This window comes from Meleagris gallopavo, chromosome 10, assembly GCF_000146605.3.
Source record: "Meleagris gallopavo isolate NT-WF06-2002-E0010 breed Aviagen turkey brand Nicholas breeding stock chromosome 10, Turkey_5.1, whole genome shotgun sequence".
In the NCBI taxonomy this organism is placed as follows: Eukaryota; Metazoa; Chordata; class Aves; order Galliformes; family Phasianidae; genus Meleagris; species Meleagris gallopavo.
Genome location: NC_015020.2, coordinates 5559410 through 5573125, shown reverse-complemented (window position 1 = coordinate 5573125; position 13716 = coordinate 5559410). Strand labels below are relative to the sequence as shown.

At 36.8% G+C, this 13716-nt stretch overlaps 1 protein-coding gene across 1 annotated transcript; it reads left to right on the top strand.

Annotated features, from left to right (window-relative positions):
* Positions 1 to 59: 59 nt before the first annotated feature.
* SLC30A7 (solute carrier family 30 member 7) lies at positions 60 to 11602 on the top strand. The gene is made up of 7 exons (XM_010715635.3): positions 60 to 1473; positions 4588 to 4701; positions 6298 to 6385; positions 6759 to 6885; positions 7771 to 7914; positions 9397 to 9447; positions 11448 to 11602. The coding sequence occupies exons 1-7, from the start codon at positions 1460 to 1462 to the stop codon at positions 11585 to 11587; spliced, it is 678 nt and encodes a 225-aa protein (XP_010713937.1). The 5' UTR covers positions 60 to 1459; the 3' UTR covers positions 11588 to 11602.
* Positions 11603 to 13716: the final 2114 nt, after the last annotated feature.

The window sequence follows — 13716 nt, the reverse complement described above, 5'->3', positions numbered from 1 at the left end:
GGAGCCCCGCGGTGCGGGTGGTGAGCGTCGGCGGCTGAGGAGATTTCTCGTGGGCACGGCGTAAGGGAGGAGAAGCCGGGCCGTGGGGTGAGTGTCGGTAGTCGGGAGCTGTAACCGATTCCGCGGGTTCCTTTTGGGGGTGGCGGTTTGTGAAGTGCGAGCTGGGTGGTGGGAACTGACCGTCCTCGGCCCTGAGTGAGAAATGAGGATTGAAGCATTCTGGTATAGCGAAGTGGTGCTCCACAGAGCACGTAAATCTGCGGAGTTGGGAAGGATAGTAGGGATTCGATTAAATTGCTGCTGGAGAACTTATAGTAACACGTAATCAGGAAATGTAGAGTAACTTCTGCACAGCTGTGCGGTGTACAAGCAGAGAACAGATCGTGTAGCGTCTTCATCCAATGTGATTCTTTGATTGAGTTGTTTAATGGTGGTATTTCTGAGTCTAAGGGATCTGCCGTGGGTGTGTGTTAAGCCCAACGATGTGTCGTATATTGAACCCGAGGACCCTCATCAAAAGTTGCAGTGCAAGCACAGATTGCTGGAACTTCTGATCAGGAGTCTTACAAGAGCAGTGTGCAGATCTGGAAACAGCTGGACCCTTCCACTTGTTGTCTTTTTCTATGTCTCCCAAACCACATGATGAAATGCTTAACCTTGACTACAGACATTGCTGCTGTCACACTCGTGAGAACACTACTTTGTTTTGGGCACAAACTGTCTCCACACTGCGCAGACTACCTTGGATATACTTAGTTTTGATTTTGTTGATTCACTTTGCAGATTGTGTGTGGACTTTTGTGTACACAGTCTGTCCATTTTAGTATGCGTTTATAAAAATTTTTGATCTTTCTTTTAAGCAAAATATTTTTTGATAGTGTAACAAGGAAATAAATCTGTAGCAGAAAAGGTCCTGCATCAGAGGTAAGAAACTGAAATGACACTTGTCCGAAATTTGAAGAATTGACTTGACTGGAATTGAGAGAATGTATTGATTCATTTGGTATGGAAGTTAAAAATTAGGGTTTGAATATTCATTAGTTGGTTCTCTTGTTTATATTTCAAGTAAATAGTTTCTGATATCTTTACATTGAGTCTATGTTTTAGACTTAAACAAAAAAGCATTTTATCAGGTATCTCCTTGATAGAGAGGCGTTTCTACGCCTACCATTCTATGTCAAAGTGGATGGTTTTTGTCTTGAAAGAATGGATATGTAATAAACAAAGAGCCATGTAGGGAAAATTAATTCTCATACCTGGAGAGCATAGCTCCTTTGGCTGTCTGCATGAGAAATGCAGAACTGGAATGCTTCTGAAGGCTATTTTCAGTATCGTCTTAGAGCACACCTTTATTTCAGTGCTGTCTGGGCCTATCTTGAGTATGACAAGTGATACTTGATACTGCAGGCGTTAGAAGCGTGTTGAAGATGATCTTGACTTGTACTTTCCAGTGTCCTTCATGATGCTAATGAGGTGGGTGGCAAGATTTAAAAGCTGCCATGATTATTCAGTTAATTCTTTTCTTGGCTGCCAGACTATGGATTTTGTTTGGTTGTGATTCTGAAAAATAGGCTTTTATCCATTTAAATTTAAGCACGTAATTGTGAATTCTTTATTTCCGTTACTCTTATTTCAAAATTAATCTATGATTTAATCCCAAAAAATTGTTGATAACAAGTTAAAAATTGCTTCAGTTTTGTTTTTCCCTTTTAATTGTTATTTCTTATATATTTCTAACTTCTTGTTTTCTTTTTCCTTAAATGACAAAAACAGTAAGTTATATGATCCTCGTACTACTTCTCTGAGATCTTGATGATCATAAAGATGTTCATCATGGATTTGGATGCCATGTTTTCCTAGCTTAGAGCTTAAAGTTGAAATCTGCTGCTTGAGTTATTCTAAGATATTAACCACTACACGTGTATTTGTGTTACTTATTCAGATGTGGAAGTGTCCTCACTTACATGCAATGTCTTCTATCCGTCATGGTTAACAGGATTACTTGCTTACCTTAGCAATCACTATGCACCAACTATTTGTGTCTCTTTAATTTACAGGTCATTTAAAAAAAAAAAAAATCATATGCAGTCAGATTGGTCTTTTACTAGGCTTCCTGTCCTTTGTGCAGCAGAACCACTTATTGCTGTACCTATAATACTGTGCCATGCAATGAAACATATTGCAGGCAATTTGTCCTGACCAATGTTGATAAATCCACATGCTTCCGTGTGCTCTGAGATGTTTGCTTAAGTCTTGAAAGAGGTGGAGCTGTGTTGGTTTTGTACCTGTGGTAAGTCATGTAGGTATGAGCACAGTGCCATGATTATTGGCTGTATGACTTCTGGCTATAGAGCTAGTATGGTGTTTGTTTTTTTGCTAGCAGTTGGTTCTTAGACACTCCTCTTTTCCAAGAGACTATTTAAAAAAAAAAAAAGGCACTTCATTAGCATTGCAAACTGATGCCTATAGTCACCCTAATTACCTTTTATTACCTTTTACCTGCATGTGTTGGGTTTTTTTTTGTTTTTTTTTTCCCCATTGTATCTTCTGTATTTTTTAGTATGAAATTGAGAATGAGTTGTTTTCCTAGAGATGCCACCTGGTTTTGGGGAGGGGAGGAAGCTGTCACCCCCACCCTTAAAGAATTTGTTAAGGAATTAGACTCTGTTGCTTCCTACATGTCCAGACTTTTATCTTCTTTTAAACTTCTTTTTCCAGAATGATTTAATGTCTCTTGCTGTACCAGCTATGGATATTTTAATCATACCATTCCCTTTCTGAAGTGTCTCACAGATGTATGTGTTTGTGTGTGTATGTGAAGTGTGTATTTATATATATATATATATATATATATATTTAAAAAATATATATAAAACAAGACTTTTGTTCTCTCTGTCCTCCAAACCCGCTTTTGCTTTTGCCTCTTTTGTCCGCAATACTTAATTCTGAAATTTATTTCAGTTAGGCTAAAAGGCTTGGCTTATTAATAATTCAGAGTTTCTTTAATAACTTTGTGTTTGACTTCGGTGTGAATCTAGCTGCCCTCCACCTACTGATGCCACCAGTAATTTTGGTCAAGCTATAAATCAGAAGCTAACAACAAATGGGTGCTACTGGAAGTTGGAGAGGGAGAGAGCTGGGACTTCAGAAGAAAATCAATGTATTAAACTCCTTCCAAGACAGTCACTGCATAGCCTTACCTTTTTTATTTGCTGAAATAGCACATCTCAATGATGTGTTGTGCTGATATTCTATACTTTATTGTGGTTCTGGTCCAGATTTGGGATGATCCTTAGCAGCTGATTGCCTATTGGTATCCACTGACCAGCTGATATTGAGAGGTGAAATGAGCCATTTATTGAAAATAGCTCAAATGAACCTTAGCAGTGGGTGAGAATTAAACTAAAAATTTGAAAAGATAGCTTCTCATCATGTGGAGCCTTTTAAAATTGGCACTTATTAAATACTATTTTATTTCTCTGCATAAACTTTTATTTTATGTTCTCTAATAAATATTAGACTAAGCTTTCCTAGGATAACCCAGATCTTTAATGTAACTTGAGGAAAACCCCAATATTAAAAAGATGGATTTGATTTGATCACAGTAGATAACAAACTTCTATTAAGAGCCATCTGTGCTCTGAAGGAGTATTTCTCTGGCAGCTGTCAGAGCTTGTGTTACTTGTGTTGCTGACATTGCTAGTGAGCTGCATTTTGTGAATGTTCAAAACTTTGTTCATTTAGGTTGTGGCTTAGCTGAGACATTGGCTTGATTAATTATTGCTATTATTTTTAATTTTCATTGTAATACAAATATCTACAGTCCTTGGGTATACGCGCTCTTGATCATAGTCCTGATAGGCGGAATTTGTTCTGGTTATGACCAGGAAGTAGAACTACTAGAACAGAGAAATTGAACTTAAATTTTGTTTAGAAAAGAGTCTTGTTTGCTGTGTGTATATATAGTAGGTGTTCTAAAAATCTGTAATAGCTTTCTACGGATTCTAAGTATTTGCTGAAAGAGTAGAAAGATATTTTGTAACTGGGTGCAATAGATAAAGTTCTTTAGAAGGTATGTAATAAAAATGAGGCTTTTTTGTAAGCTGTTTTCTAAATTTAAGTTCTTTGATAGACTTTTCAAAGGTTTTCAGATGTTACAGTAGTTCTGTGCACCTTGTGGGGGAGTTCTGTCATAAAGACAACGGATGAACATGTCTTGTCCACCATTCTACGGTTATTTTGGTATTAATAAGCAGAGTGTTTATTATTTGTGGCTGTATCTACCTCTGGGGCTTTGAATTGTGTCAGTGGAATTCCCTCCCACCCATCATCCCAACATATGCCAGATGGATTTCTTGCTAAGCACTCTGTCAAAGTAGCCTCACCAGGCTGACAAAAGCAGGTTTGTTAGCACACAAACTGCCTTTGTCAGCATACTTATATTTGTCTCGTGTGGGTCTGTCCCCTGAGCTAGCAGAACTTCTGTGCCAGAGGCTTAGAAGCAGTGTATTCTTCTAGTGCATAGAAGATTGAATACTCTGTATTTTCTTGTGCCCAACATAACATATTTTTTCTGTTCTTTTCCAGTTTAGGTTTAATATCAGATTCTTTTCATATGTTTTTTGATTGTACTGCTCTACTGGCTGGATTAGCAGCTTCAGTTATTTCAAAGTGGAGGTCAAATGATGCTTTCTCATATGGGTAAGAAACTTCAGGCTGTTACCTTAATGCATGCACAAAACCTCTTTTTGCAGAGCATGGAAAAGTTGTACTGAATGTATGCTTTTTAAGGTGAATTATTTAAACCTTTAATGTGAGTATTTCTCTAGAAATAGGAAAAAAATGTAGAGGTGCTGCTTTTGATGAGTACATTTCACTGCTAAGAGCTCCGCAATAGTGCTAGGGTAACCAGGTTACAGAACACAAAGTTGCTATGCTTTGTCATGTGCACAGCACTGGTATAGCAAGACAACTGTGTCATGGATTTGCCCACACTGTGAGCTGAGGTGTATCACAGGGAATTGCAGACTGCTGTTGCCCTATACCTTCTTCTGAAAGTTATCTCTGAAAGCCTTAAGTCTAGCAGATGCTGCACCTGAGGTTATAAACCACGCCTTGCAGACCCAGCAGAATTCAGCAGGTGTAGTTATTGTTAACAGCTGTGGCTGCCATTAACACAGCTGTGCTGTCCTCCAGGTATCCTTTGTGGATATAATTGTTGCAGTTGGTTCTGTTTCAAGGGCTCTTGTTTCAGTTGTGCCTATAAAACAGTGCTGGCGATACAATGGTATTAATCAGTCATACTGATTAATAGCAGCTGAGCTGTAAGGTGGGTTGCTGCTGCTCATAGTGTTTCTGACCTGAATGTCATCATTTAACTTCATCTGTCTTGTATAAGCATGCATCATGTAGTTTGAGACTCAAAGCACTGTTTAATCAAGGTGGAAATTGGTATATCTGGCAATTAGTTTAGGAGGAATTTGCTTTGGCATACTGCTCTGCTCTTAAACAGCTAGTGTTCCACATATGAGAGAACAGCTACCATTTATTAAGTCTGGTGTTTCCTACTTGGGAATTACATATTAATCTAATGATATTTTTCTTAATTGGACAAATACATAAGAAAATGTTTATTTTTCTTTACTAAAAATCCCCTTCTAAAACAGAAACAAATTAAGATGTGACTTTTTTGATATTAAACAAAACTTTTCATCAGCCATCTTAAGTATGTGAGACATAACCAAATTTTGTAGTTTCAAAATACATATTTATACTGTAACTTCCTGCACAGATTATCTTAAATGGGAAATATTGTAAATCTTCTTTCATCTAGGCCAGATAATGGCTGCAGAGGCAAGCTCTTGCTGCTCTTGCGTTTGGGTCTCTGGAATAGGAAGAATACTTAAGTTAGATGGATGGGTTAAGGCTTAGGGTTGTTTTAAGGTAGTATCCTGCTTGCTTAATTCTCTGTACTTGTCTTGCTTTCACTCCACTTATCACTTCTCTGTTTTGTTACTGTTACCTTTCAAATGATCTCAGGAGCTGTTGTTTTCTACTACAAATATGGAAGCTGAGTAGAAGTTGGCTGTAGTTGTGAATTTCTTGGTCAACATGGAAAATAGTTCATTACATATAAGTTGGCTATAGTTTATATACTCTGTCTTATTTAGGAATTTCTTGTGTAATACAACTGTTTGAGAAGTAGAAGATTATTCTTCAATTTTGAAGTTTCACTTTTTAATTTCCCACTGTTAAGTGGATGTGGTGATATCTGCTGTTGCTTTTGTTTTTTTGCAGATATGTTCGAGCAGAAGTACTCGCTGGTTTTGTAAATGGTTTATTCCTCATCTTTACAGCATTCTTTATTTTTTCTGAAGGTGTTGAGGTACGTAATGAGGTGAACTGTACTATCAGTTTCTATTTGTAGAGTGTATTTATTGGAGATAAAATTACTGAAATCATTGCTTAACGATCTGGGATCTGAACAAGAGTATAGGGCAGTCTGGAATTGTTTTGTGACATAAACCCATTTTTTTCCCATATGTTAATGGTAGCTGTTTAAACAGCATTTTGATTTACATCAGCGTTGTCAGATTTAGTGTGTGGAATTCCTGAATAATTCCTAATTATGTCTTTATGTATATCTGCTTATTTAAGAAAGCACGAAACTGCTTAGATACAGGAGCAACCTTTCTCGCTGCCTTTTACTAATGTGATGAGACTGAAATGCTGTGATTGGTTCTTGTTTTTATTTCTAGAGGGCACTGGAGCCTCCTGATGTGCATCATGAGAGACTTCTTCCAGTTTCTATACTGGGATTCATTGTAAATCTTATAGGAATATTTGTTTTTCAACATGGAGGTCATGGGCATTCACATGGCTCTGGTAGGACATTTATAATTTTCAGTTGGTTTGTTTTTTTGTTTTTTTGTTTTTTTTTTAGATTGGAAGCATCCTGTATTCAAGGACACTGTTACCCATCAGTGAGAGCCTCAGTATTATGTTTTTAACTCTTTTTAGTGGCAATCCTATCCAAATGACTTGTTGCATATCAATTTTCATATTTTAACACTAGCATTAGTATGTAACCTCTGTACTTCTCATGCATTTTCATGTGCTTCTCACCCATTGACCTGCAAGGCCTAGAAATCCATAATGTGCTTTCTGTAACATGAATTCTACTGCACGTTCTTGGAAGAGAATCTTTTCTCTTGCAGAGTGTCTTTTGAATAAAATTAAACTGTAGTTAGGAGGTGTCTTTCCTGGAGAAAGAATTAACAAGATGTCTGAATCAAATTTTAATATGGGATGAAGATTCAGGTACTTTCAACTTCATGGTTTTTAATTGTAAATGCAAAATTTGTGTAAATATTTCTTGTAAATGTTATTTCTATTTTTTTCTGCAAAGCTAATTGATATCAGTTCCAGCTTAACTTCTGAACTGTGATACAGACTAAAAGAAGAAGCTTAAAGTTTTAATGTATGAACAGTAGTGTTTCAGTTTTCTATCTGCTTTCAATGTGCTCTAACAAAATTTGTGCACGTTTTTCAAGCTGTATTAAAATAACTTCTTGAATCAGATATAATTCATACAGCTACATACAAAGGTTTATATTTCAAACAGCTTGTGTTAATTTTAATCTTAACAAATTTGTTTAAAGCCATGCCTTGAGGTGACCTAAAAGATGAATAGACTTTACGCAGCTGAGAAACAAATGTAAGTTTACTTCTGTTCAGCACTTGTGTTTATACCCGGATATTTGTTTATAGGGCATGAGCACAGCCATTCTCTATTTAATGGAGGTCTCAGCCATGGGCACAGTCACAGAGGTCATGGTCACAGCCATAAACATGGACACACTCATGATCATGGCCATAGCCATGGACTCCCTCATGGTCAGGATTATTGCCATGGTAAGTACTTAATGTCATAGGACATCACTTGACTCAATTTAAATTTGACACTACTGATTTTTCTGAACAGAAGAGAGGTTGCTGACTGCTTATTGGTATAAGTATGCAGAGAAATGGATTGCCACTTGTGATCAATGAAGTGTTGTTATATAGGTTTTTATTCTACCTAAATTTTTTGACTTCATCTTTGTTATATGCAGGCAAAAGATAAAAGCACGCATGCTATAGCAACATAATGAAATCAGATATTAAGTGCTTTATTTCAATTTTTTATGAAAGCAATAAAAAAACCCTACTATGCCAGTGTTCTCAGTTGACTTCACAGATTAAAATATTGGGGAAGACAAGTGAGCAATTTTGTTGTGAGTACTTGGGGATTAATTTGTTGTGTATGGAGTATGATCTTAAATAGAAGATCTTTTTATTGTCTTGTGCACTTGTAATCTATTTTAAAGCTGGTTATGAGAAAGGTAATCTATATGTTCGCTATACTTTTCCTTAAAGGCAAACAATCTGATCAGACATCCACACAAAATATGTTCACTAACCTTTACTACAGAAGAAAGACAGTGTGGTTGCTGGCTGTTTGAAACAATGTGAATTAAGGCCTCGCTGCTGTACTGCATTGTTGACCTTTTCTGACTGAGCGGTGAACTAAAATCTTAAGTAACTAAGAATATGCTGTTCTTTGCTCTGAATATGCACAGCAGTTTGTGACAGAGCTGAAATAGAGTACAGAAAAACCTTTATTTACGCCTTCCAGTTGATATTTGTGTTAGAAAATTAATGATGCTGAAATATGGCTGGAAAACATGAATTTGGTGTTGCCATTGCTCTCCCAGCCCTCTCCTAGTGGAACAAAGAATATATTTGGTGCAATTTAATATTCAAATCAATTCCTGCATAAATTATTTTATATCCTCACTTTATATCCTTCAATGTTTTTCTTAAAAAAAAAAAAAAAAAAGTTTTTTACTTTCTGATACATTGCCACAGAGGCATTGATCTGCTTGAATGAGGGAGTTTTTTTTATTCACTTTTGGCTTCAAGTCTTATCTTGTTTTAAATGCTTGTGGCAAAGGCTTAACTGAAATATTCCTTGGTACCAAATATGATTGTGCTCTTGCTTGCTCCTTTGTATGACTGGTATTCTTGAGGTGGCTTCTTTTGCTAAATATTGGAATGATTTCATTTCTCAATTTTTGTTTTTTAAAAAAGTTGATTTAAAAAAGATCTATTTGCACATAGATACGCCATATATTTTTATATGAATAAAATATACAGTTGTGTGAAGCTGTGCTTTCTTTAACTATGTTTTAAGACTTAGCTGTTGCATTAAAAAACAAAAGCTAGAGCAAAAAGTAGTCATAGTGAGCAGCTTGTCTGTGCAAGACATTTCAGAAAGGAAGACATAACAGAATATACCACTAGAAGAGAGCCTTTGCATGTGTTAATATGCCACTATGAATATTATCTTCGCAGATGACCATTCTCTTGAAGGGATGACTGGTTCTAGCAAGCAGATCTTACAAGGTATGATGAGAATAAATCCAGCACTTTATTTATTTAATCCTATTCTGCTAGTGGCTGTTCATGACACATCTATTTCAGAGGGTGGTGCCTCTGGATAAATGCTACTTGTTTCTTATTTTGTCAAGTCTCCTTCCGTGTTTGAACAGATGAGTGCATACGCTGTGCATAGCTAAGACTGAGACATTCACTGAGGTATAAACACGATGCTGTGTCAACACGGCTTAAAAGGGAGGTTGTAGAAGCTGGGGCTCAGCTTCTATTCTATCATGATGCTGAAAAATGAAAAAATAAGAAATGAGGAAAGAGTGGTTGAAAGAAGAAACCTAAGGTGTAGTGTACGTCCTAGAAACGGAAAAAGTGGTATTATTAAGATAGAGTGTATTTGAAAAATGCAAGTCAGTATAATAATTTCTGCAGGGTACTGGAGCCTTAAATTTCACCAAGCTATTACACTTGGTTTAGACAAGATGATCATTCAAGCTATAATCACTTGAAGGAGAATTGGAGTCCATAATCTCCTACAAGCTAGAGGATATAAACTATTGATTATGACAGTTTTGAGCTTTCATTTTTAAGTGCTCAAAAATTAGAGGGAAAGAATTGTACAATGTAATTAGCTGACATATCCAGATGTATGTTCTGTGTTATTTCATTGAGTGGTTTTCTGGCTTCTTTGTGGTCCTTCCAAGGGAACATTTTCCACCTCTTCCAGTGCTTATATCTTCACCAATTTGTGTATGTATACCTCACAGATGAATGTGAGAAGACTGACTTACTGACTTCCAAGTGAAAGGCATGTTTTAACTAAATCATAGTGTTTAAAAAAAAAAAAAAGACTATTTATTTTAACTTTCTAGTATTCTTCTGAGTTCACTCTGTCTACCAACTAAGCATCCACCTGCTCCTTTGTCCCCTTCCCTGCAGTGATAGTGGGGAGAGCATCAAAAGAGTATAAACAAGAAATATGCTTGGAATGTGGTATAGACAGTTCAATAAATGAAGAGGGAAAAAAAGTAGGAAACAAAGTTTGGTGCAGAGGCAATCACTTGCTGTCTCCCAGCCAACAACTGCTTTAGAAAGATTCTGTTTAGTTATTAGCATGATGTTACGTAGTATGGAACATCTCTCTGGCTGGTCTGGGTCAGCTGTCCTGGCTGTGTCCCCTTCCAGCGTTATGCCCAGTCCCTGCCTACTTGAATGGGGGCAGAGTAAGAAGCAGAAGGCCTTGATGCTGTATAAGGATCATTCAGCAATAGCTAAAATGCTGGTGATTAACAGTCACAAACCTGATGCCTGGCACTCTGGGCTACTAAGAGGGGAATTACAGACCCAGCACAAAGAAGGCTTAAGAAAATTAGTAGAATGCTGATTTATCGTTCTGAGTTCATTTTTTGTGAGGGAGAAATATCACAGTCGTGAGAATTGCATTCAGCCAGCTGTTTCTGAGTGATGGCGATTCCTGTTATTGCCAGCAGGGGGCGCCAAAGACTGATTTTTGACTAGCTGCAAAGTTTGATTCCTCCTCTTTACCTTGAGCGTTCTTCAAAATAACAGCGAACTTGTACATTTTTGCAGCAATAAGTAATTCGCAAAATCACTTGTCTTCAGTCTCTTTGCCAAGCAGCTTCTACTGTTGATGAAACATAAGCATCTTTCAAAGTCTTACAGGTTCATTTTTTTTAATGTTTCTTTGCTATAATATAGGTGAGTAATGAATGAAAAGTGTTAATTGTAGATCACTGCTTAAGCTAATAGGCATGCCATGAAATACCCCTACATGCTATGTGCAGAAAATAATATAGTTTTTTCAAGTGTTTTATGTTTTTAAGGATGTTGAAACCCTGTGATTGCTCTTCATGTATTTGACCAAGAATTAATGAAGAGTGTAGTATAAATCATGTTACTTAGGTCTTGCAACTCTCTTCCTCAAAGTATCTTTGAAATAATTCTATTAGCTTTAGGAATACCAAGCTAAATTGATGTTAATTAATCTCTTGTAGGTGTATTTCTACACATTGTTGCAGACACGCTTGGAAGTATTGGTGTAATCATATCTGCTATATTGATGCAGAACTATGGTCTAATGATAGCAGATCCTATTTGTTCAATGCTGATAGCATTACTTATAGGTGTAAGGTAAGTGTTGATATCTGGTAGTCGTTTTAATGCTAGTTACAGTAGCACAAATAACGGCTCAGAACATGTTTATCTATTATGCTTAGGTTTTACAATGCCTGCTTTTATTCTGAGTAGCACATTATCTCTGTTCTGTGTGGTTGTCTTGGTGTGTTCTTAAAAGAGCTGCCTTGTTTTTCCTTTTCTACAGCTACTGCTTTTGCTCTTAAATCTGCATGTTTTAACACTGTAGGCACAGTACTACAGACGTGTTTTTCAGGTTCAAGCTGTAGAACTCTTCCTTTCTGTATTTAGTACACACTTATGTAAGCTAATGTCCTTTAGTAAATGGAGCAGAATGGCTTCAGTGCAGCAGAGTCGAGCTTGCTGGCACAGGATTTGCCCTTGTCCCTGATGAATCAAGACTGGTACTTTTTTTCCATGAAGAAAACTGTTTGTATTTGTAATCTGAGATATCCTTATTCCTTTTAAGATTTAGTGGAAATGCTTCAAGTAGTTCCTTGCTTTCCCTATTGATGCTTACCAAGATCACTGTAAACGTGAAGCAATTCACATGAGTTTGGAGAAGCAAACGTAAAATAGAAAGTAAAATAAATTCAGTGATGATGTTACTGGGGTATTTCTAGCAACAGTTCAAATGGTGGCACAGGGGACAGTGCCACAAGTCCAGTTAGAACATAACTGAAGACCTTTGTCTCTTCACCCATGGTAAATATCATCTGATTAACTGCAGCTACACGCTTATGTTTATACCATATATGGCATGTTTATACCATATGCATGGCAGTGTTCACAGAGTTATTGATGTGAATCTCCCTATTTATCAGAGTAGGCCAGTATTCTTCAGGTGCTAAATGCACACAAAAATCCACATCGCTATTAAATTATTGCACTAATATAAGTTCAATAGCTTGTCTTAAACCTCCTGTAATTTCATTAAGGACAAATTATTAAAAATTCAATTATTTAAATGAAAAAGTCAATTATGTGACTATGATCTCCAAAAATTGGAAAGAAAATGTGCAAGTTGCTGTGGGGAAAGAAGCTTCTGCTGAGTTAATGGTTGGGTAGAAGACTGTTCTCCATACCCTTTGTTCTTTGAGGGTGTACCTTTGTGTACAGCAAAGCAGATGTGGAATGCTGATCAGAAAGTACCATATGAATGAGAAGAGTTCTTTGTTGCATTCATACAGAGGTTGGAAGAAGGCTGAAACTTCCATAATAGGGGTTTTTTAATAAAGCTATTAATAGGTCTTGTAGTGTAGTTAGGAAGGCTTATGTGGTCTGTGTCCTCTGTTAAAAAGGCTGGAAAGTTCCACTGTTTGATGTGTCCTTTGACCTGATATCAGACGTGATGTTTGACTTGGGCTGTTGGTCCACAACACTGCAAACGATCTCTAGGATTACTGTGTTAAGTCTCAGTGCAGTTGCATTCAGTCAGTAAAAGCAAATCTGCGTTTCTTTCAGATCTGGCATGTTTTGGCACAGCAGTGGAGCAAAGTCTAATTGCAGATTTTATTTCTCAAGCAGTCTAACGGACTTGATTACTGATGAATTTGCTTGAAATGCACTGAACAAGGTGGTCAAGATGGCTTGTAGTTTCAAATTAATGTTTTGAGTGCTTGAGTCAACCTTTGTTTTATTTTAGTAGTTTTCATTTATCCTTCAGGACATAAAACAATTGTTTATTCTACGTTATCTTTCACTATGCTGTGTGTGATATGTTCTAGAATTGACTCAAGTTTCTTCAGATTTTACTGTAAGGTGAACTTTTGTTGTAATACTAGGGGCCAACTGGTTATTGCCAGTATATATAATACTTTTGTCCTTATCTTTTTCAAGACATCTAAATTTAATTTAGGAAAATGATTATACTGAAATCTTCCGGAAGTTAAAATGCGAGGGGGGAAAAGTGTTTGGAAAAGACTTGAAGCTGATTGTTGCAAGAGCTGGCTCTAGCTTTTGGTGTCTTAGAGGGGTGAGGAGTCAGTATCTAGTGCAGATTCCTGCCTGCATCTATGGGCCTATTTGCAACCTCTATAAATGACTCCAGGAGGGATTTGATTTTAGACTAAAGGTTAGTTGTTTTTTCAGAGGAATGTTTGTCAATGATGTCTTGTTTTGTTTGGCTTT

What these genes read in the sequence shown, in the direction of transcription:
- SLC30A7 (XM_010715635.3), top strand. An exon ending in TTTTTTCTGAAGGTGTTGAG is followed by an intron (nt 6,386 to 6,758) that starts GTACGTAATGAG and finishes TTTTATTTCTAG; the next exon opens with AGGGCACTGGAGCCTCCTGA. An exon ending in TGGTCAGGATTATTGCCATG is followed by an intron (nt 7,915 to 9,396) that starts GTAAGTACTTAA and finishes TTATCTTCGCAG; the next exon opens with ATGACCATTCTCTTGAAGGG.